The sequence below is a fragment of the Cryptotermes secundus genome, unplaced genomic scaffold (genome assembly GCF_002891405.2).
Source record: "Cryptotermes secundus unplaced genomic scaffold, Csec_1.0 scaffold575, whole genome shotgun sequence".
In the NCBI taxonomy this organism is placed as follows: Eukaryota; Metazoa; Arthropoda; class Insecta; order Blattodea; family Kalotermitidae; genus Cryptotermes; species Cryptotermes secundus.
In genome coordinates this window covers 203,310-225,539 of record NW_019731225.1, presented here as the reverse complement: position 1 = coordinate 225,539, position 22,230 = coordinate 203,310, and the positions used below count along the sequence as shown (strand labels likewise).

The 22,230-nt window shown below is 45.6% G+C and overlaps 1 protein-coding gene across 2 annotated transcripts in view; it reads left to right on the top strand.

Annotated features, from left to right (window-relative positions):
* Positions 1 to 22,230, top strand: part of LOC111866552 (nuclear hormone receptor FTZ-F1) — a 180,970-nt gene that overhangs the window by 45,215 nt on the left and 113,525 nt on the right. The window contains exon 2 of one of the 2 annotated variants that reach the window (XM_023855609.2): positions 19,243 to 19,350. The exons of the other annotated variant lie outside the window; for it this stretch is intronic. Coding sequence (XP_023711377.1) covers positions 19,243 to 19,350 — 108 coding nt within the window. The remainder of the gene's footprint in view (positions 1 to 19,242; positions 19,351 to 22,230) is intronic. 2 annotated transcript variants of the gene reach the window in all.

The window sequence follows — 22,230 nt, the reverse complement described above, 5'->3', positions numbered from 1 at the left end:
TTGACCAGGATAGTACCTCACATTAGGCCACGACCACTTCCCTTCGAAGCTGTGCACTGCAGCATGACATACTGATGGTGGTGTTGTCCTAACCGTAAATCTTGCATCTCACAGAGGACGTGGCTGTTCCCGGTGACTCATCGTTGGGCAATATGTGTACATATTTTCACATTTTCTGTTAATTATAGAAGGGGGCACGCGGTAGCGTAGTTGGGCGAGACACTGCTACAAGTCGGAAGGTCGCGGATTCGATTCCCAATTAGGACATTGTATTTTTAAATTGCCCTAATCCTTCCAGCCGCACTATTGTCCTGGGGTCGACTCAGCCTCTAACAGAAATGAGTACCAGGAATCTTCCTGGGGGTAAACGGCGGCCGGCGCGTAGGGCGGACAACCTCACCGCCATCTGTGAGTCGACTATCTAGAAAATGTGGAGTCCTCGACGTCTCACAGTCCTGTGGGCCTCCACAGCCTGTTATACGGATAGCTTTACTTCTACCAATAATTATAAAAGCTAACATATTTGAAAGTGTGTTGTTTTGCTAGCACGAGCTCACAGAGGATGCTCGGACCTCGGAGAGATCATAGAACGTAACAGGGCTAATGTTTTTAATTTTTTTTCCTACAACGACATGTGTTGAATGATTTTTTTATTGCTAATGGGGTGGGACTAAGTCCCTTGTACTGCTGCCACTTCTGGCCTATTGTACCAGCCCCATATGATAGGTGAGGGTGATTGTGGAGTAATTGGTGGAATGAAGATTGGCAGGGGAAACCGAAGTACTCGGAGAAAACCCGCCCCAGCGCTACTTTGTCCGCCACAAATCCCACTTGAGCAGACCCGGGATCGAACCCGGGCCGCCGCGGTGGGAAGTCAGCGACTAACCGCTTGAGCTATGGCGCGGCCTTAAGTGATATTTACATAAACTTCTGAAACGTATAGGAGAGAGAGGAAGGAAGGAGGATGTGACGGAGAAGTACTGGGGATGGTTGAGAGGCGGAAGTGAAGCTCAGAAAGTTGCAGTAACGAATACGGAGACTTCTTGTTCGGTTCTGTGTGGGTGTAGTAAGCAAGAAAAGTGTGATTAGGCACGTGGAGGCGGACCAACACACACGCACTTGAATACACACAGCAGTTGTGCTGTTGGGGGTGTCTCCGTTAATGGTTGAGGGGGAAACTCTGGTAGCGTTCATGCAGTGTCCTCTCCGAACCAGGGCAGTTGCGAACCGAGTCATGTAACTCGTAACTTCGTATGTTACATTACGTTTGCTGAGAGGCAATGCGTTGCTATAGTAACTAGACTACATACGATCCGAGAATCGGGATTCGATTCCCAGCGGAGTCAGAGACTAACGTCCAGGCAGGTACTCTCGAGTGGGTTCAAGGGGATGCTCCCGGAGTGAAAGCAGTTTGGTCGTGAACTGACCCAACATCTGCGTGTAGTGTCCACTTACTTCTCCATACGCCTTTACGGCGTGTTGCCTAAATAAGCAGGGGTGCAACGCATTGCGTTCATAACAAGTTCGCATTTGTTTTGTTGCATTGTCCGTTACCCAATTTCGTGTTACGAAACTCTTAAGTTCACTACGAAATTTGATGAGTGTTCTACGGTTGTAACAGATGCAGCCATCTAAGTAGAGGCACTATGCTACAAGCCGGAAGTTCGCGGGTTCGAGTCCCTATAAGGTGGATTTTTTAAATTTACCTAATCCTTCCAGCAGCACTATGGCCCTGGACCGACTCATCCTCTGACAGAAATGAGTGCCAGGAATCTTCATGGAAGGTAAAAGGCGGCCGGCGCGTAAGACTGACAGCTTTCCCTCCATCTGTGAGCCGATTGTCTAGAAAATGTGGGAGCCTCGACGTCTCACAACCCTATGGGCCTCCACGGCCTGTTACAGGGATAGCTTTACCTTTTTATGCTAACAATTATACTCTAAGTCGGTTACAGAGGCCTTAAATCTAGAGGGAAGATTTCTGCAAGGCGTCTGATGCTTCATAAACAAAATTCCTGAAACATATAGTGTAGAAAGAACAAGATCAAAGACTTATAAATATATATTGTTTGCACTTAGGACGGAGTTTGTATCATTTATCCTGAATCTATTTTTAAAAAGAAAAATAAGTAAATATACAAAATATTAATAGTATATAATGGAAGAGCAGTTCGACAAGGATGCTGTTTATCACCAGTTTTGTTCAACTTGTACAGCGAATGCCTTACGAAAGAAGCTCTGGATGGGCTCGGAGACTTCAAATTAGGAGGGCAAATTATTCAAACTGTGAAATATGCAGCTGACCTTATGTTAATGGCTAAGGAAGAAACTGTGCTACAGGGCATGATTGATAGACTAATTGAAATTGGAAGGTGCTATGGCATGGAAATGAATGTGGGAAAAACAAAAATAATGAAAATTTCGAGACAACCAACCCCAGTCACAATAAAGATAGACCAAAAACAACTGGAGAATGTGAAATGTTTTAAATATTTGGGTAGCTTGTTAACAGATGATGGAAGTTGTACGTGTGAAATTAAATCTAGGATTGCGTTGGAAAAAGCTGCATTAAGCAAGAAGAAGAATCTTTTTACCAGCAAATTGGACTTAAATTTGAGGAAGAAACTAGTGAAATGCTACATTTGGAGCATAGCTCTGTATGGGGCTGAAACTTGGACACTTAGGGCAGTAGATCAGAAACATCTGGAAAGTTTCGAAATGTGGTGTTGGAGAAGGATGGAGAAGATCAGTTTGACCGATTATGTGAGAAATGAAGAAGTGTTATTTAGAGTCAGTGAGCAGAGGAATATCCTACACGAAATAAGACAACGGAAGGCTAATTGGATTGGTCATATCTTACGCGGTAACTGCCCTCTAAAAGAAATTGTTGAAGGAAAGATAGAGGGGCGGATAGAAGTGACAAGAAGACGTAAGAAGATGCTGGATGACCTTGGGGACAGAAGAGGATACTGTCATTTGAAGGAGAAAGCTCAAGATCGCATCAAGTGGAGGAACTGTTTTGGAAGACACTGTGGACCTGTCGTCTTGCCAGATTACAGATGAATGAATGATAATACGCTTATCGCGGGGCGACCTCTGTGATAGAATAAGATGCTCACAAGAATCCGCTGCAGAGACGGAGTGGCATTGACTATACATTTATTTGTTCAAAATAGAAAAATGCTAGGAATTGCATAACTCACCCTGTAGAAGGAAGCATTTCAAGGAAAATAGGTAATTTAATCTACCCGGAATATTTTTATGTTATAACTGGAACAAGGTCGTGAGATTAAATGTATAAATACATGTTTCAGCTGTAGGACAGAAGGGTTTATCAGGCAGTTGTGTAAGCATTTGATGCCACAGGAAATGATTAGTTTAGTAAACTTTTATAATTTCGGTTGTTTTAGATAGAACAGATTTTCTGATAACATGTAACGTCCTTCCTCACCGCTACTCTGATGCCAGACACGATTCTCCGTTTCTGTTAACAATGTCACACGTAACACGCTGATTGTTGCGTGAGGTCACCTCAGTCTTGAACAGGGTTTTTGTTTACTCAGAATTGAGGCTAGTGCATTGCGTGGATGTAAACTGTAGTTGTATCCGTGGCAAATGGTTCATGTTCTAAGCCCCTGAAGGTTGAAACTCAAAGTCGAAGTTACGTTACGACCGACGGCCAGTCGACCAGTCTGTCTTCGTGTCAAGCCCACTTCAGGGGCCCGAGAAATTTCTTATTACTGTCAGACAGTTGCAGGTTTGTTGATGTGGGGCGCCCTCTCTGACGAGAGGATGGGTCTGCCGTTTACAGTTGCTTCTGGTCTTCGCCAGCGCAGTCATTCTCGGGTCCCAGTCTCTTGGGAATCGTGATCATATTTTACTGTTTCAGATTCGAGACTTCCTTGTTATTATTATTAATATTATTATTATTATTATTATTATTTAATCTGTCAATATGGAAGATGAAAATGACCAGTTATCACGCAAATTTAATAATTAATCGATTTAGTGTGTGTGATATTGTCACGATTTTTGTGTTTGACTATGGACGGGGTTTGGTTTGTGAATGGGTTTATTGACCACTTACACACACCACTCGGAACTATAACAATTACAGCGCTATCGTTATGTACACACTTTACAAATCACCACAGCAGACTCTTGGTCTTCTCAGTCTGCTTTCACTGGTCGTTTCTTGGTAACAGATCTTAACAATGGAGATTCATCAGATTGTGTGCTCACGTCGTTGCTTAAACGCCACGACTCGTGATTCCATCTGTTCTGAGCCTACTTTACAGAACTCATCTGAACTCTACTCATTGCTCCAACTGTCATGGTTAACATCTCGGCACCGACCACATAGAAAACACTGTTCTTCAGCTGTTGCGTTCTTGTCCGTAGCAGCGGAAACGTGTTTACTGAGCCGTTTCCCAGAAACGGGTTGTGTAACAATGTTTATTGGGAATCCGCTGCCTCAGCAACGGGAGTCGTTTCGTGACCGTTATCCAGCAACGGATCTACGTGCTACAGTGTGTTGAGTCTGACGTTCTGACATGGGTGACTGAAAGAGTGTCCTTTTCTGGATGTGAAGCCGTGTAGTCCGGTTAAATTTTACCGATGTTTGGGAAAAACGCACTGCCTCGAACTTTAGGGCTGAATAGTAAGTCCTGTAACTTCATATATGCTGTTCGCTTGGCTCACTCTTCCGCCCGGAAGAAGGACGTATTACGTTCCTCCGAAACGTGTGTGACCTTTTACCGGACCATACGGCTTCACTTCACAAACGTCTCGTTTGTGATATAACTGAAGAAGTGTAAAGTGGGCGTTGTTGTGTTCCAGTATGGCTGAAAATCGGACGAATTTTAATGGGAATCCCCGGTATATGTAGTGGTTCAGGCACTCTTACCAACATAACATAACCTACACATGAGTGGTTTTTGTTGTACTTTCATATTTGATATATTGTAATTGTTACGCGAATTGTCGAGACTCGACCAGTGTACGATAGATGCATTCGGTACGTTGTTTGTTTCCCAAATTATGTAGCCGCCGTATTGGCACCATTGTTGTCAATTGTTGGATAATTGTGATAAACAGTGGCGGAACGATAGTGCGTGGGTTTCTCGCTAGAGATCGCGCCGGATGCCAGGCTTGTTCTACTCAGGTAACGAAGCGAACAGCCCACCTGAGAAAATGACGCAACGTTTTACCCGTCATGCATTGCGTGAGGTGACGTCACATTAAGCCGTGTTTTATGACCCAGTTTCCCCCTCATGGCTGGGAGGGGAAGTGATGGGGAGGAGAAATGAGGTTGACAGATATCGAAACTGTCGTCATTTAACAATTTATCTGATTTTATTAAGGCTGGAAACTTTAAAACAATCAAGTCCCTTGTCTTAAAGTGGAGTTGGTTTTGTGATTGCTTGTTGCACATGTAAGAAAAATGGCGGAACGCGTTCTAGACCGTCAGTTGTTTCGTCAGAGAGCCGCAGCTCAGTTGGGCAATGTACATAGATGGCAGCTCCGTCTCGTCGCCCGAGCCAATCAGTACCTTGCTTGAGAAACAATTAACGATCATTACATAGAGACAGAATTACAAAGCAACGTTTCTCGGATGTTGTGTACATTGTAGACATTTGAGTTAACCTTTTGAAGACTGAGGGTAATTTAAGTGAAGAGAGTTCGTTTCTGATGCAGGACCCTTTGGTCTTGAGGGATCCCCCGACCAGTAAATCCCATGTACTAAAAATTAAATGTAAGTAAAAAAAGTAAAATTAAAGCTATCCCTGTAACAGGCGATGAAGGCCCACAGGGTTGTGAGACGTTGAGGCTCCCACATTTTCTAGACAGTCCCGCGCTTTACTCCCCAGGAAAATTATTTAATTAATTCCTGGTACTCATTTCTGTAAGAGGCTGATTTTTTTTTTCCTTGTGGCGCTACAGCCCCAATTTGGGCCTAGGCCTACCTCCATGAAACTCTCCGTTTCACTTCGGTTTACTAGATCTTACACATTCGGTAGGACTCCTTGGGCGAGTGATCAGCTCGTCGCAAGGCCTCTACCTGTAGACAAACACAGAAAAACGCACACAAACATCCATGCCCTGAGTGGGATCCGAACCCACGATCCCGGCTTCCGAGCGAGCGAAGACAGTGCATGCCTTAGACCGCGCGGCTACTGTGACCGGCAGAGGCTGAGTTTACCCCAGGGCCATAGTGCGGCCGGAAGGATTAGGTCAATTGAAAAAATCCAGTGACCTCATCGGGACTTGAACTCGCGACCTTCTGGCTTGTAACATAGTGCCGCAACCGACTACGCTACCGCCTGCCCCCAAAATTAAATGTAATGGAACATATTTGTGCCACTCTGAAATCACGGGCTAGTCCGATCGAAACAGACGCCTGTGGTGTGCAGTGCGGTTCGCGGACCATAATGTCGGGTATTTCTATAGGTACTCCTGTTTGCTCCGCCAGTTCGCAGGAGATTCACGAACGGCAGTTTCATTTCGATATGTTGCACAATTACATCAGCTGTTTCCCTCACGTACATAATAATATAATATTTATTGAAGAATTTAGTCAGATCAGAATTCGTCAGCAAGAGAATGTAGACGCTAATGCTCCGGAAGGCCAGGGATTCCAGGGACCGCTGCCCCAAATAATTATAAATTCAGTTCTACAGAAAACACATACAAAATAAATAAATGTGACTATTTATTGACAGGCTCCTACTAGAAAAATCATTATACAAGGTCACTGTTTTCTGAACTGTTATTTCCGACGTTTCGGAATAGTCGTCGCTGTGAGAATCTCAGTCACATGAAAATGTCTCTGAATGTCACGTGATCTGTATTTGCGATGACCATGGTTCAGATAGGTCCATAGGCTTGGAAACCGACTGTACTAACTCAGGTGTTCTCGCGGTTTTCGTCAGTCCCTCCAATATAATGGAATGATATCTCGATATATGTGACGACACCGTTGACGTTATTAAACCGGCCTCAAATACATAAATACGCGAAACCGTGTAGTGTTTTTGTTTCGACCTCTGAAAACTCAACGGTTAAATCTGATAATTCGCTTCTCAGCTACTGTTTGCCGTCCCAAGATGCACGCATGTGGGATAGAGTTCCGAGTTCTAATAACCATAATAATTCAGTTATTCAGTATAGAGGGGGTGGGTTTCCCCATGCACCGCGACTGATAGTCTATTGTACGTCCCCCTTTAACTTCTACTGTCGCCATACCCTACCGATACTGGTGCCCGCTATCTCCCCTTTCTGCCAGCGAGGTCGGCCCTCTTCTGGCAGTGGTACCCGATAACTTCCCCATCTACCGGAGGCACTGGAAACTACTTGGGCGGGAAACTTTTTGCCTAATTTAGCTCAGAGGTCTCCTAGAGACATGAGGATCTTTTACGTGCCGTAAATCTACGACACGGACCCACGGCTTGAAGTCCCTTCCGGAGGACTTGTTCCCTGAATTTTTCCGCCCTTAAAAATTCCACGACCTCGGCCGGGTTTGAACCCGCGTACCTTGAGTCATGAGGTGGGAACGTTACCCCTACACTACGGAGGCCGCTAACCATAATAATAATCATCTGATGAAACAAAAGCTAGTCTTCCTTAGAAAATTCTGCCAGATTGCATCTCGTTTCCGCTTGTTTGGGTTTCGCAGCCGCAATCTTTTTTGCAGAGCAAGGTTGTCAGCCCTGCGCCCAAACCCCAACCTGGAGGACCAGGTCATCCTGTGATAGAGTGCTCCAGTTATACCCCTACGGCTCGCAGGGTCACGGCCTCCACACTCAAGAATAATAAGAATTACAGAAATGTGCGGAAGCAAGCACATGTCACATGATAAGGAGAGGGCTGGGATTCACCTCTCGCAGGTGTAGCTATGGGCAGGACGCCGGGGTTCGGTTCTCGGTTGAGGCGAGATATTTTTCTGTACGCCACAGCATCCACACTGGCTCCGGGGCCCACTCAGCCTCCTATCCGATTGATAAAGCGGCCGGGGCGTGAAGCTGACCACTCACCTTCGTCTGTTTTCGAGGTCAGTGATAGACCTATACCTTCAATCCCCCCCATACATCGTCATGACGTGTTGCGTAACTGATTGAGCACAATAATAATAATAATAATAATAATAATAATAATAATAATAGTCTAGGGCAGTAGTTTCCAAACTTTCGGTTTTCACCTAACTCTCATGGCACCCCTTCTAGATTTTGTTACTGAAGTGAATGTAAACCTGCGCCCTTGTTTCTGTGTCTGTTTATGATATAGGGACTCCTGTTTACTGAGCGCCGTACTGAAACCATGGGGATAAATTCAAATCTTAAAATGAAAATACAGTAAACCCTCGCTGATAGGCCGCGCCATAGCTAAAGCGGTTAGTCGCTGGATTTCCACCGCGGCGGCCCGGGTTCGAGCCCGGGTCTGGTCACGTGAGATTTGTGGTGGACAAACTGGCGCTGGGGCAGGTTTTCTCCGAGTACTTCGGTTTCCCCTGCCAATCTTCATTCCACCAATTGCTCCACACAATCACCCTCAGCTATCATCTGGGGCTGGTACAATAGGCCAGAAGTGGGCGCAGTACAAGGGACTTAGTCCCACCCCACTAGCAATAAAAAACCCGTCTCTGATCCGGATTAATTGGGGGGGGGGAGAGGTCATCCGGATTAGTGAAGCGAAATGTAGTCCTAAAAGACAAAAAGAAAAACTTAGAACACAAATAAATGGAAAATATAAATATATAAGGAGTGCTGATGAAAATAAATAACAAAAGATGTCACTGTGGAGACTTTATTTAAAGACAGTACATTTATTCGCCGATAGAAGACTCAGAAGTTGTGCTTGTAACAAAGCAGGTTTGAAGAGACTTTCAAGTTCTGTCTGAACAGACAGGTGACTCATCTGCCTGCCTAAATGCCACGTGTCTCTCAACACTGAACAGCATTTCTCATATTTCCATCCGGATTAACTGTAACCGGATTAGCGAGGGTTTACTGTACTACCCATTGGCCTGTGGGCAATGGAGACTGGTGCTGGATTGTAATCGCTGTAAAGTTTTTTTTTAGAATTTTCCGAAAAACTTGTGACGCGTGTTTAAATTAAGCTAGAATAATTATTTCGCTTGACTTTGTCATTAAAAATCCTCCCTGCCAGTTTGGAATTCTGGTCTGGCGGTATGTTTTTATCAGCAAAGGTCGGCGCTGTAATATCGACTGAAAGACTGCTACCTTTTTGTCTTGCAGTTTCCATGGAAACTGTATAACGACAAACCGACAAACATGTTCTTCTACCATGCTCATGGAGAAACCAATCATTGCACAGGACTACACGTCTAAATAGAATAAATATAAATAATAAAAAATTGATAATAACAATAGTAATAATTAACCAGTATTTGTCTAATTTTAACCACTTCAAATTATCTATTTTAAATTAATTATGCAAAATAAATCTAAGGCAGATTTGTAGATTTTAAGGCAAAATTTCCAAAATTAAAAGTCTTCTCTTATAGCGAATAATGCATACCCTTCGGAACGCTAAGAACAGGGGTTAGTTTAACTCTATAGCTAAAAGCCTACATCGTAAACATTTCCCTCCCCCAATTTTAAAATTAGCCAATGGAGCTGAGAGCTGAGACTGTATAGGTACTACCTGATGATGGCCAAAAATAGTGGCCGAAACACGTCGTAATGTAGAAACTGTATAGTTATCCTAAAATTATACATAGTGTTTCGGGCGATGCATGCCGCTTGCGTTGCTGCGGAGCTGTAGCTGCAAATAAACGAAGTGTCTGGTCGCCACGTGTCATCCAGCTATGAACACGGTGTGTCCAGCTTCATTTTCGGAGGTGCCACCTTCATCACACACCACGAGTAGCGTATTTTGGTTGAGGCACTGTACTACAAGCTGGAAGGTCTCGGGATCTATTCCCGATAAGGTCATTGGATTTTTCAATTTAAAAAATCCTTCCAGCCGCACTATGGCCCTGGCTCGACTCAGCCCCTAACGGAAATGAGTACCAGGAATCTTCCTGAGGGTAAAGGGCTGCCGGCGCATAAGGCTGACAACTTCACCGCCATCTGTGAGCCGATTGTCTAGAGAAAATGTGGGAGCCTCGACGTCTCACAACCTTATGGGCCTCCACGGCCTGTTACAGGGGTAGCTTCACCTTAATTCTGTAAGCTGTAGGCAGCTCATTGCTTCGAACTTGGGGTGTGATAGTCAGGGCTACTGCGGTAATGGGTCAGTGTGCAGCAGTCGTAGAGGGGTGATTAGTAGGGGAAAGCTGAAGAGACGTGGGGGGAAACGTTGGCAACTTCCATTTCTGTCACTACGAATGTCAAATGAAGTTACCCGGGATTCAACCCAGTGCTCCACTGTGAGAAGATGGGAAGTTTCTTGACTGATGTGCTACTGTTAGCTTCATGTAGCTATTATTACGGTATGTTAACGTGAACCTGGCGAGGCATGCAGAGTACTGCACGTACGAGAGAGAAACTATGGAAAGTAGGTGGAGCGCAGTTCTGTGAGGAAGTGTTTGGGTCTCTCTCCAGAGAGGCCACAGAGGTAATGATAGATAATTCCCAGAGTGAAACTATTGCTGGACCTTCAACTTCACACCACAGACCTGATGTTGACCCTACCGGGTGACCAAAAGCAGTAGCTTCCTTTTGTTTGTGCGGTGTTGAACTAAATTGGCAGTACCTATACTAGCGTCACTTAGAAGGGAACGGTCATCCGGTTGTGTAGTTGGTTGAGGCACTGTGTTACAAGCCAGAAGGTCGCGGGTTCTATTCCCTTTGAAATCACTGGAATTTTCAGTTGACCTAATCCTTCCAGCCGCACTATGGCCGTGGGGTCGACTCAGCCTCTAACAGAAATGAGTACCATCAATCTTCCTGGGGGATAAAGGGCGGTCGGCGCGTAAGGCTGACAAACTAACCGCCATCTGTTAGCCGACTGTCTGGAAAATGGGAGCCTCGACGTCTCACAACAGTATGGGCCTCCACGGTCTGTTACAGTGATAACTTTAACCCGTTTTACCGTCATGGCCTAATGGAGGGACTTAGGAAAACTTCAAAAGCCCATATTGAGGATATCGAGTGCCTCGGGCGAGAATCGAGCGAGTACCATCCAAATACGAGTCTAGAGCGGTGCCCTCTACGTCTGCCTGCATGGTTGCCCGGTATCGCGGACCAGGAGACCCGCTTTGAGGGAGGTTTATATTGTGGAATGGTGTATAGAGCTGCCGAGGGCCCCTAAATGTCCAGGTCCGCCGGGATTCAAACAGGGCGAGTACAAAGGTCGGAGCTGGTACCTGATGCAGTAGAGAGATGCCGGCGTGAGCTTATTTAACGACGCTGCCAGTAGCTCAGACTGTACGGCGTTCAGTGAACAGCGAACCGGACAGGGAAGTCGGAAGATTGTCGCGTGAGCTAGCCTGCCCGGTATCAATGGTTCCGGGCTCTGAGTGTACACTGACGTTGTTTGATTTCGAGATGACTCTCAGCGGTAAACAGTGGGGGTTGGAGATGCGGAGAAAGCGAGCCTGGGACACCACAAGGAAATGAAGAAGGACAGGCAGGACACGTGTATACTGGCCGAGACGGCGGCTCCGAGGGAAACCGCTGTTTCTCTGTACGTTTTTATAGGTCGACAGACAGACAGATTGCGGGTAAAGTAATGGTCCTGTGATTTCGGTGGCCTTGGTTCCACTCCAGAGGAGAAAAAAGCAGCAGGTGCTGATGTTTTGTGTGTAGACCCGAAACTGAACTTTGGGTCGCCTGACAGGGAGGTTCATATTGAACACGGGAGGTTTCGGCTTTGTGTTCTTACTGATCAGGCGCTGTGTTTTTGTTTGTTCTAATCGGTTATTGTTATTGATCAGGGGAGGTTTTCGCTTTGTGTTCTTACTGATGAGGCGCTGTGTTTTTGTTTGTTCTAATCGGATATTGTTATTGATCAGGGGAGGTTTTCGCTTTGTGTTCTTACTGATGAGGCGCTGTGTTTTTGTTTGTTCTAATCGGATATTGTTATTGATCACGGGAGATTTTGGCTTTGTGTTCTTACCGATCAGGCGCTGTGTTTTTGTTTGTTCTAATCGGATATTGTTATTGATCAGGGGAGGTTTTGGCTTTGTGTTCTTACCGATCAGGCGCTGTGTTTTTGTTTGTTCCTGTTGATTAGGAGCGGGTGGTTGTGTGTCTGTCGCAGTCGTTCCAGAATATCTGAACTGTGCCACATTTTCAAAGGATCTGTTAGCTACAATTATGTCCTGAGGAACTGACATTGTCATTAAAATAAATAATTATGAAATGACTTCACCGCTGTGAAAACCTTGGATGTTGCTATTTAATGACGAATGTTAGATCATTGATGAATAGTCAGTTACAAAAGACTGGGAAGGAAACGACTGTTACATAGTCGTGGTGGTATACCGACATTTGCATGGAGGAACTGTGGAAGACCAGGAAGACATCGGACAGGATAGTCGGTGTCTGGGTCGAGATACGAGCTGAGGACCTCCAGAACCGCTGCGCCAACCCGCCCGGTTTATATGAACAAAGAGCATAGGGCACGGTGAATACAATAAACTGGAATATTTTTGTGTTGCTTTCACTTGTATTTATTCTGTCGGGCGGGCGGAGGAGAGATCCGATGCAACAAGAAATACAGGGCATTCATTGCGTGCTGTCTACAGGGCCAGTGGCAACGGCGCACCGAGCGAGAAGTGTGTCAAGGGCATGCGTACTCCATGCAGCTCTGCTATTGGCTGGCCAGCAACCAGAACCCATTCCGTCACGTCTCCTTGGGATTATAATCAAACTTTCGATTTCACGTCGTTTTTGTTTTGTCGCTTAATTTCATAGTTTTCTCCTGAAGTTGGTCTAGATTGACTAGCTCGAAGGCGTCAGATTTATCTGCGTGGTATCCGATAGGAAACGTTTCTTTAACCCCTTAAAGCTGAGTGGTAACTGTGTGTACCACTTACTTTAACGCTGAAACTGCGCATGAACTTTATCTTAATGTATTCTTGCAGGAGATTCTTCTGTAACGCTTTAAGGCAGAGTGGTAACTAAATATACCAATTAACTTAACGTTAAAGAACTCTGTATTTGGCCCATACAGTGTATATAGGTGTATATATATATAAATAAATAAATAAATAAATGTGTGTGTGTGTTCCGTATGGTTCTCACAATAAACAGCGATTATTTCCCTAAACAGCATTAACCGGTTGGGCGTTGTTATGGAGACGGAGTGTTTCCTCTGAGGTACGAACCGAATTTTTATATATACGATTATGTAGCAAAATTGTGCAGGCAACAAGCAGAAGTCACACAAAATCATGAGAATTAACACGTTCGCGGTATAGGACAAGGTGAAGCCAGACAGAAAATATAAGAGGCTTAAACTTCAGCGGTGGTCAAGCTTGCGACCGTTCAAGTGACTAAGCTGCCGTTGTAGCATGGAATACGCAATATAGGCATGATCTGCTCTGCAAAGGCTGTACTGACAAAGGACTTGTATACAGTGCACAAGGCAGAATTTTCAGTAACTTACTATAATTGCGATACGTACACTTGACGAAAGGCCAAGCCCATTCATGAGAGAAACCCATCCTCTGATCAGAGAGAATGTTACATAAGGACTATGACCGCAGCCTTCCAGTCAAAAAAGGTCTGGTCGTGAGTCTCAGTGTGCTGAAGCCCGGCCCAGTTGTGGTTTACGTGGGACGGCAGTAACGGACACGCATCTCCCTGAACATTTACCTGGAGGGGAACGAAACACACGTTTTGTGTTCAGTACAGTTTTCTCCAGGTCTTACTGTGGCCTGTTGTCTTGTGCAGTGTGTAACTTCAGTACAGTGGATGGTGGACAGGCGCCTTCGGATCCACGGATTTCTCTTGGCACCCTTGGTCCAATTCCGTGTAATTGCCATGTACCACAATCCCTTGTCGAACTGGACCAGATCGACACCGGCCGACCGGGAATCGTATTTTGTGTACATAACCCCGTTTAATCGTAGTGGTAACTATTTGTACCGTCTGCTGTTATGGAGATGGGTGTGTGAAGATTGCTGTTCTATGGAATGTCACGATGTGTAGTCTGGCAGAAGTTCATAGGCGTTTAGGAGAGACGTGCTGCCTCCAAAACGTCGCTAAACGTGTTGTAGACTGCAAGGCGTCACATACCATTAGACACCAGTGCTCATAGTGAACGCTGTGAGAAATTCAACTGTCACAAGGAGCCGTGAGTTTTTTTTTGAGCTGTTGTGAACACGGTTATGAACTTTCGGATTCCATATGATGTAGGGAAATTTCTTGAGTAGGTGAGCGACTGGTGGCTCATTGGGGTGAGTGAGTTAGTTCGTTTCGTTTATGGTCCATCCAGGTGCACTTGAGCACTTCCTGATGCGCCTGCGCTCCTGTGTGCGTGTTAGTCATTTCTGCTGTGGCACGTGGAGTCCGTATGACAGTTCTACAAGTGTTTATTGTTAGGTTTGTGTCAGACCTTTCCTTAAACCCATTTACCAGGACTTGAAATGCTTTTTTTTTCTCCAATTAATCACATTTGACATCTGGAGAAGTTTCCACAAGGCGCATCGCTTGGGTCGAAGGACTCATTGAGGATACGTCATCTTCATTGTGATCATTGGTTGTGTACGTAAATACATTTTTCAATAGACTGATAATTTTCTCAAGTAAAATAAAGTTACTGTTAGTCCTCAAAGACGCTTCGTGTTTGAGGTCGGAACGGGCTAACATTCTCAGCCCCTGCAGGTGATAGTTTCGTACAGATTGGTATTGAATTGGGCGGCCTGTAAGCGTAGGCCCCTTTGGAACGACACATTGGATAGCTCGTTGAACAGGCGGGACATTTTTTTCTGTAAGGTTGCCTACTTAAGGTGTGACATCCTGACAGATGTTTTAGACAGAACCATTTAAAGACTGATCTGTCGGTTAATTTGCTGCTGGCCCTCACCAGCACAGTAATCCTTGGTTCCGAGTCCCGCGGAACTCATGACTATATTTTACTGTCTAAAGGCCCCGGTAGCCTTTCCAGTGAGGCTGAATTTCTTCTAAATACTTTATAAGAATCCAGTCCGTACATCACAGGAAACGCAATCCGTTTCCATAGCAACGCCCAGCCGGTTAATATTGTTAAGGGAAATAATCTCTGTTTACTGTGAGAACCATATGGAACACATGAATACACTGTGTGGGCAGAATGCAGAGTTTTAGTATATTGAAGTCCGTACCTCAGAGGAAACACACTCCGTCTCCATAGCAACGCCCAACCGGTTAATGGTGTTTAGGGAAACAATCGCTGTTTACTGTGAGAACCACACGGAACACATAAATACACTGTGTGGGCAGAATGCAGAGTTTTAGTATATTGAAGTCCGTACCTCAGAGGAAACACACTCCGTCTCCATAGCAACGCCCAACCGGTTAATGCTGTTTAGGGAAATAATCGCTGTTTACTGTGAGAGCCATACGGAACACACAAATACACTGCGTGGGCAGAATGCAGAGTTTTAGTATATTGAAGTCCGTACCTCAGAGGAAACACACTCCGTCTCCATAGCAACGCCCAACCGGTTAATGCTGTTTAGGGAAATAATCGCTGTTTACTGTGAGAGCCATACGGAACACACAAATACACTGCGTGGGCAGAATGCAGAGTTTTAGTATATTGAAGTCCGTACCTCAGAGGAAACACACTCCGTCTCCATAGCAACGCCCAACCGGTTAATGCTGTTTAGGGAAATAATCGCTGTTTACTGTGAGAGCCATACGGAACACACAAATACACTGCGTGGGCAGAATGCAGAGTTTTAGTATATTGAAGTCCGTACCTCAGAGGAAACACACTCCGTCTCCATAGCAACGCCCAACCGGTTAATGCTGTTTAGGGAAATAATCGCAGTTTACTGTGAGAACCATACGGAACACATAAATACACTGTGTGGGCAGAATGCAGAGTTTCTGAATGTTGAAGCAGGTGATACGAGAAAATTTGTTTTTGGAATGACATCTGTCTATGTGCGTGGGTGGATGTATGCATGTTGTTTATATTCGGTATTGAAAAGTTTAATCGTTAATGGATCCGTGGCCTGTGAATATGAGCATTCTAGCTCCATAAATGTGGTACCTTCACGTGGGCTCCCCAAAACGTGACTGCCATTTTCTCTAAAACGGCACGGATGATTTTAATTAAGTTTCAGTAATTTGGGGCTACCGTATCTCTAAATCAAACTCTATGGGCGGTGTCTTCAGGAAAAAACCCCATATGGGAAATAGCATTACGAAGTGACTCGAGAGGTACGTAACTGTTTCGTAAGAACTGTGATTGCCCGTGTGAATTGAAGTACATAATTCGGGAGGCACGAGGCACGAGGCACGTGCGTGGACCCGCAGATGTAACACATGTCCACGCCTCCCTCGATTGGGACACGGTCTGCAGGTGATATGACTATTTACGGTCCGCGATGGGCTTGTCGGCCGTCCTTCGCGAATTGGCCCAAGTGCACTGGGTTAGCAGAGAACCGGGTCAAGTCGCGCGCAGCCGATAATAGCGGAGCTCGGGCACTTTCTGATTGATTGACTGGTCCAGTGATGTGTGTATGAGCACACGAGTCCTCGCATATCGAGAAAATATTTGTGCTTGAATGTTATCTGGTCTACATTAATGGGCCTTGCATGTTGGTGCAAAAAAGGCATGAACAGATACAATAAGCCCTGGAAATGAGATAGAAATTAGGTACAAAATGGATTCTTGATTAAACAGATGCATTTAATATCAAGACTAAGTCCGTGTAGTCCCTTTCGGAGGAAGATACGGTAATCCGGATTAATTCTGGGGGCAGTCACCCGGGTTAGTGAAGCAAAATGTAGCCCCGAAGACAAAAATGAAAACATAGAACACAAATAAATGGAAAATTTGATGATATAAGTAGTGCTGATAGAATTAAATCACTCACTCACTCACTCACTCACCCACTCATGGAGCTGAGCCCTTCTTGAGGCGCCGCAAATTCTGCAGCTACTCAAGAACTTACCAGCATTTTATGGAACCCGAAGGTTCATCACCGTGTTCAGAAGAGCCCTCCACTAGTCCCTATCCTGAGTCAGATCGATCCAGTCCATACCACCCTATCATATCTCTAAAAGGCCCATTTCAGTATTGTCCGTCCATCTACGTCTTGGTCTTCCTAGTTGTTTCATTCCTTCTGGCTTTCCCAGCAGATATTTCCTATATGCATTCATCTTCTCCACCCACTCGTGCTACATGGTCTGCTCACCTCATCCTCCTTGACATGATCATTCTAATTATACTTGGAGTAGAGTACAAGTTATGAAGCTCCTCATTATGCAGTTTGATGAAAATAAATTATAAAATATATCGGTATAGAGACTTTGTTTTAAAGCCATAAAAAAGGCAGTACATTTATTCATCGATAGAAGACCCAGAAGTTGTGCTTGTTTTTGAACGTAATGATGCAGGTTTGAAGAGACTGTCTCAAGTTTTGTCTGAACAGACAAGTGCCTCATCTGCCTTCCTGAATGCCACGTGTCTCTCAACTGTCAACAGCATTTCTCATATTTCCATCCGGATTAACTGTAACTGGATTAACGAGGGATTACTGTACTCCGTATTGGCGTGTACCGGACCCTGAGTTGCCCACAAGCGTCAGTTTCTTGATCCTGAAGATAGAGGCGTCTTCGTAGTCGATACTGTAGGAGCCTCAGTTCTGATGAGCTGAGCCCAGACCGGAGGCTGCTGCTTTAGTGTACTCGTGTTCTGTAGGGATTACTTTGCGTTGTTGTCAGTTGCTATGCAGTGTCTCTTGGTGAACAGTGAATTGGAAGGGATTTTAAATGAAGCGACCACGGTCTAAACAAGGCACTCATGAAATTTCCCTATAGAGACTGAGTAAAACTATTACAATCCTAACTCAGGATCGCCAGTGGCCCGACCGAGAGTCAAACCCAAAACCTGAATACAGCTTTGGAGAGATATCACTACACCATCCTCGGCAAATAGGGTATAAAGATGTGGATTGGATTCTTCTGGCTCAGGATGGGGACCAGTGGCGTGCTCGTGTGAGCAGGAAGTCTGTTACATTGATCCTAACCTAACCTGGGTGCTGGAGCAGGTGGGCGTCACTGCAGCACCTCCGTAAAGCGGCGTCGTCACCCGCCTTGAGTATGCACCGAGCGTCACCCGGGCCGTGTGGCGTTGCCAGGTTGCAGGCGCAGCCACTTGTTCGCTGGGAATGCTGAGCCTTGAACAGCCCCCCCCCCAAATGTGATGTCTCATTGTCTCCCCACTTTCTCTTTTCTCTCTCTCTCTCTCACACAGAACTTCGTGTAATATGCTCACACCTACGTCTGGGTCCATAATTGTCTCCTTCCTTCTGGCTTTCCCGCGTCCTACATGTCCTGCCCATCTGATCCTCCCAGACTTTGTTATTCTAATTATACTTGGCGAAAAGCGAAGTTAATCAAAAGCATATTGATTTTTTTTATTGCCACTGGGGTGGGACTAAGCCCCTTGTACTGCGGCCACTTCTGGCCTGTTGTACCAGCCCCAGATGATAGGTGAGGGTGATTGTGGAGCAGTTCGTGGAATGAAGATTGGCAGGGGAAACCGAAGTACTGGGAGAAAACCTGCCCCAGCGCCACTTTGTCAACCACAAATCCCACTTGACCAGACCCGGGACAGAACCCGGCCCGCCGCGGTGGGAAGCCAGCGACTAACCGCTTGAGCTATGGCGCGGTCCTATTTGAATATTCAGTCCGTACCTCACAGGAAACGGGCCGTGCGGTGGAGTAGTTGGTTGAGGCATTGTGCTACAATCCGGAAGGTCGCGGGTTCGATTCTTCAAGATCCATTTTGATACCCCTATCTTTGTCCAGGTCTTCGTGATGATCTCTTTCTTTAAAGTTTCCTGCCAGAACCCTGCATGCATTCCTTTTCTCTCCCATGCACTCTACATGCCCTGCCCATTTTCTCCGTCGCTTGATCGTTCTAATAATATTTCGCGAGGAGTGAGAATTATGAAGCTCCTCTTGTTAGTTGAACCCTGAATATTCCCCTCAGCTCTTGTCTTCCTGTAAAGCGTGGAAAGCTTAAGGCAGAATTACTGTTCAGTGTATTTTGTTATTTATGTTTCTAGAGATCAGGCGGGAATGCGGGCTAATGTGTTTCCTGTCTTGTGTGCAGGTAAGATGTCACCTGTCGCGGCCCACATACTGCGTATCCTCCAACATTTTGCTCCCCCGGAGTCACACGGTGCCCCCAGCGGACATCAGGATCCATCGGATGCGTCACGTGAGTTCTGGGCGTCTTGTGCGCTGTGAGGCCGTGTAGTCTGCTACAAGTTGACCGACGTTTCGGAGGAACGTAATGCCTCCATGCCAACAGTAGAGTAAGCTCCCAAAATAAAGAAGCAACTGATTGCTGCGCCCTTGCACGATGTACTGTTAGATCGTGATGATGGAGGCAGTACGTTACTCCGAAACGTCGGTAAACTTTTGCAGGAATAAACGATGTCACATGCGAGAAGATTACTGTCCTATTATTCTCCGCTTTGATGAAGCCCGGTTCACAGTGAGCCGAGGATGTAATACAAAGTCGTGAGGTCACCGTTTGTCGTCCCTCCGAGGGACAGGAGCGGCGCGCCGACGCTAGTGTAGTGCAGTTGCCTTCTTGAGTGCGACTTCATGTAATCTGGTAGATAGGAGTACGAGCGTTTCGTAGAAGGATACTGCTTCTGTCTCCAAGGTCTAAATTATATTTCTGACTTCATCTTCGGGACCTGTTGGGCATTGAAGGTGGCGCAGCAGGTTCATGAGGAATGTTTGTACGTATTTACCAATGTATACGGTGTCACATCGCGGAAGACTGAAGTCTTGAAATAAAAATGATTGGCACTGCAGTCTCACTGTGGAGGATAGCTCCAGTTTTTCTTGCGCGGTATGTGACCACCTTCACGCCCCGGCCACCTTACCCCATTGTCTAAAGAGAGAGTGGCCCCAAAACCGGTGCGGGCTCTGGCGCGAAGAGAAATATTGGCCCCCCCAGAGAATCGTAGCTGAAATCTGTGGGAACAAAATGGAGTGATTGCTCTTCTGGTTCGCTGCCTCCATCTTCAGGATAGATCCGCTTCGACACTGCACCACCAACAGAAAGCGGGACCAGAATGAGATAGTACCAAGTTCTCACAGCGATATTTCTGTTCTCGGATGTGTTGCCGTGTAGTCTGGTAGAGGTTTAGTGACTTCTGAAGGAATGTTACTGCTTTTATTTTCAGCGTAGAAACCAAAGAAATAAGCAGAATGACGGTGCTTGCTTTACTTTTTCCTCCGAAACGTCGGCAATAAGTACCAGATTTCATGAGTTTCAGTTTACCGCAGGACGCCCTTACCCGCCCGTCACGATGTGCGAGGCTTTCCCTGTACTGAAGGTCGCAACTAAGTTTGTAGGCAAGTGTCTGGAAGTGACGCTCGCTCGCTCGAATTGTTGACAGCGGTTGTTAGGCTTAATTAGCGAGAAGACAAACAGCCGATAAGCTGTTGAGAAATATCGCAGAGGCAGACTTTTTGCTCAGTTGTTTCGGCAGTAGCAAGTGTTGGGTGGACGTCTGCCGCAGGAGCAAACTTCTGAGGTGGTATCTTAAAATATCGTGTTACAAGTGGAGATGCCTTGTTAACAGAAATATTTTTGGCCCACATTTGTAATTAAAGCAGACTTGTTTAGCCACCTGAAGTACAGTAAACCCTCGCCAATTCGGATTAATTTGGAGGGTCTTTCGGATTAACGGATAATCCGGATCAGTGAAGAAAAATAGCAGCCTTAAAAGACGAAAGACACTTACAAAACAGATAAATGGAAAATTTAATAATATAGGTAGTGCTGACGAAAATAAAAAGCATCATTTATTCCCATGTCAGGAGCTGAAATCCAGGGTCTCCTTCACCCAGCTCAAGCCAATCTTAGATATTTGCTTGCGAGGTTTCAGTCTCTCCAGCTGCCCTCAACACAGTCTGAAAGTCCTTTTGCTCCTAAATCCCATGTCTTTTCAAGTATGCACTCAGCTGTGAGCAGGAGTGGGGATAGCGAGTGGCTACGCGTGGACTACCGAAGGGTCGGAGTTCGAGTCCCAGTAGGGTCAAGAATTTTCTCTTCTCCAAGTCGTCCAGACTAGGGTTCAGCCAACCTCCTATCTAATTGGTTCCGGGAGTAAAGCGGCCGGGGCGTGAAGCTGACCACTCACCTCCAGCTAGTGCAGAGGTCAAGAAAATGTGGATCTATACATCCACTCCCCCATACGCCTTCATGGCGTTGTGCTTAATTAGTTAAACACAGGGACAACTTTACTTTCACTCGACTGTGAACAGGACTGTTCATATCACATATTTCGATCCGGATTATCCGAGGGTTTACTGTGATAGTCGGTACAAAGAATAAATCTCAGAATAACTGGAGAAAGTTAAACCTTTTACTTTTACACGTCTAAAATAACGTGTTCATAACAACCAAGCTGCCAGACATCCGCCTATGCTCTGGCGCATGCGCATAGGCATGCGAAGATGCGATCTGCCCGAAACTGCGCAGATAACCACGTCGTACAAAAATTTTGTTTAGCTGAATTTGTTGTTGTTATGGATTTACTCAGTTCTAAACCGTCTCGTTTATGTAGCGTACTACACTTCACATATCCGCATCAACTCGCAGAATAGACACGATAGACTTCTCGCTTGTTCATGATCAGCATGTGTAAAGTTCGACAGTTCGGTGCTATGACTGCCCGAATTTGAGTACCTTTCTGTAAGTTAAGCAGCGAGCAAAGGAGTACAGGGAACTCTCGCTAAGCCGCATCGAAATATGAACACTTCTGCTCACAGCTGAGTACTTATACCTAAAGAGCCATACGGGTTTTAGGAGCAAGAGGACTTTCAGACTGTGTTGAGGGCAGCTGGAGAGACTGAAACCTCGCAAGTAAATATCCAAGATTGGCTTAAGCTGGCTGAAGGAGGGCCAGGATTTCAGATTCTGACAGAGGAAGACATTGTTGCAGTGATAATTTCTTTCTTTATTTTTATTAGCACTGTCTGTATTGAGAAAGCAGTCTTCTGGGATTTGGCACCGTGTAGATGTGGTGTTAACCGACGTTTCGGAGGAACGTATCGCCGGGTTCTCACGATCTCT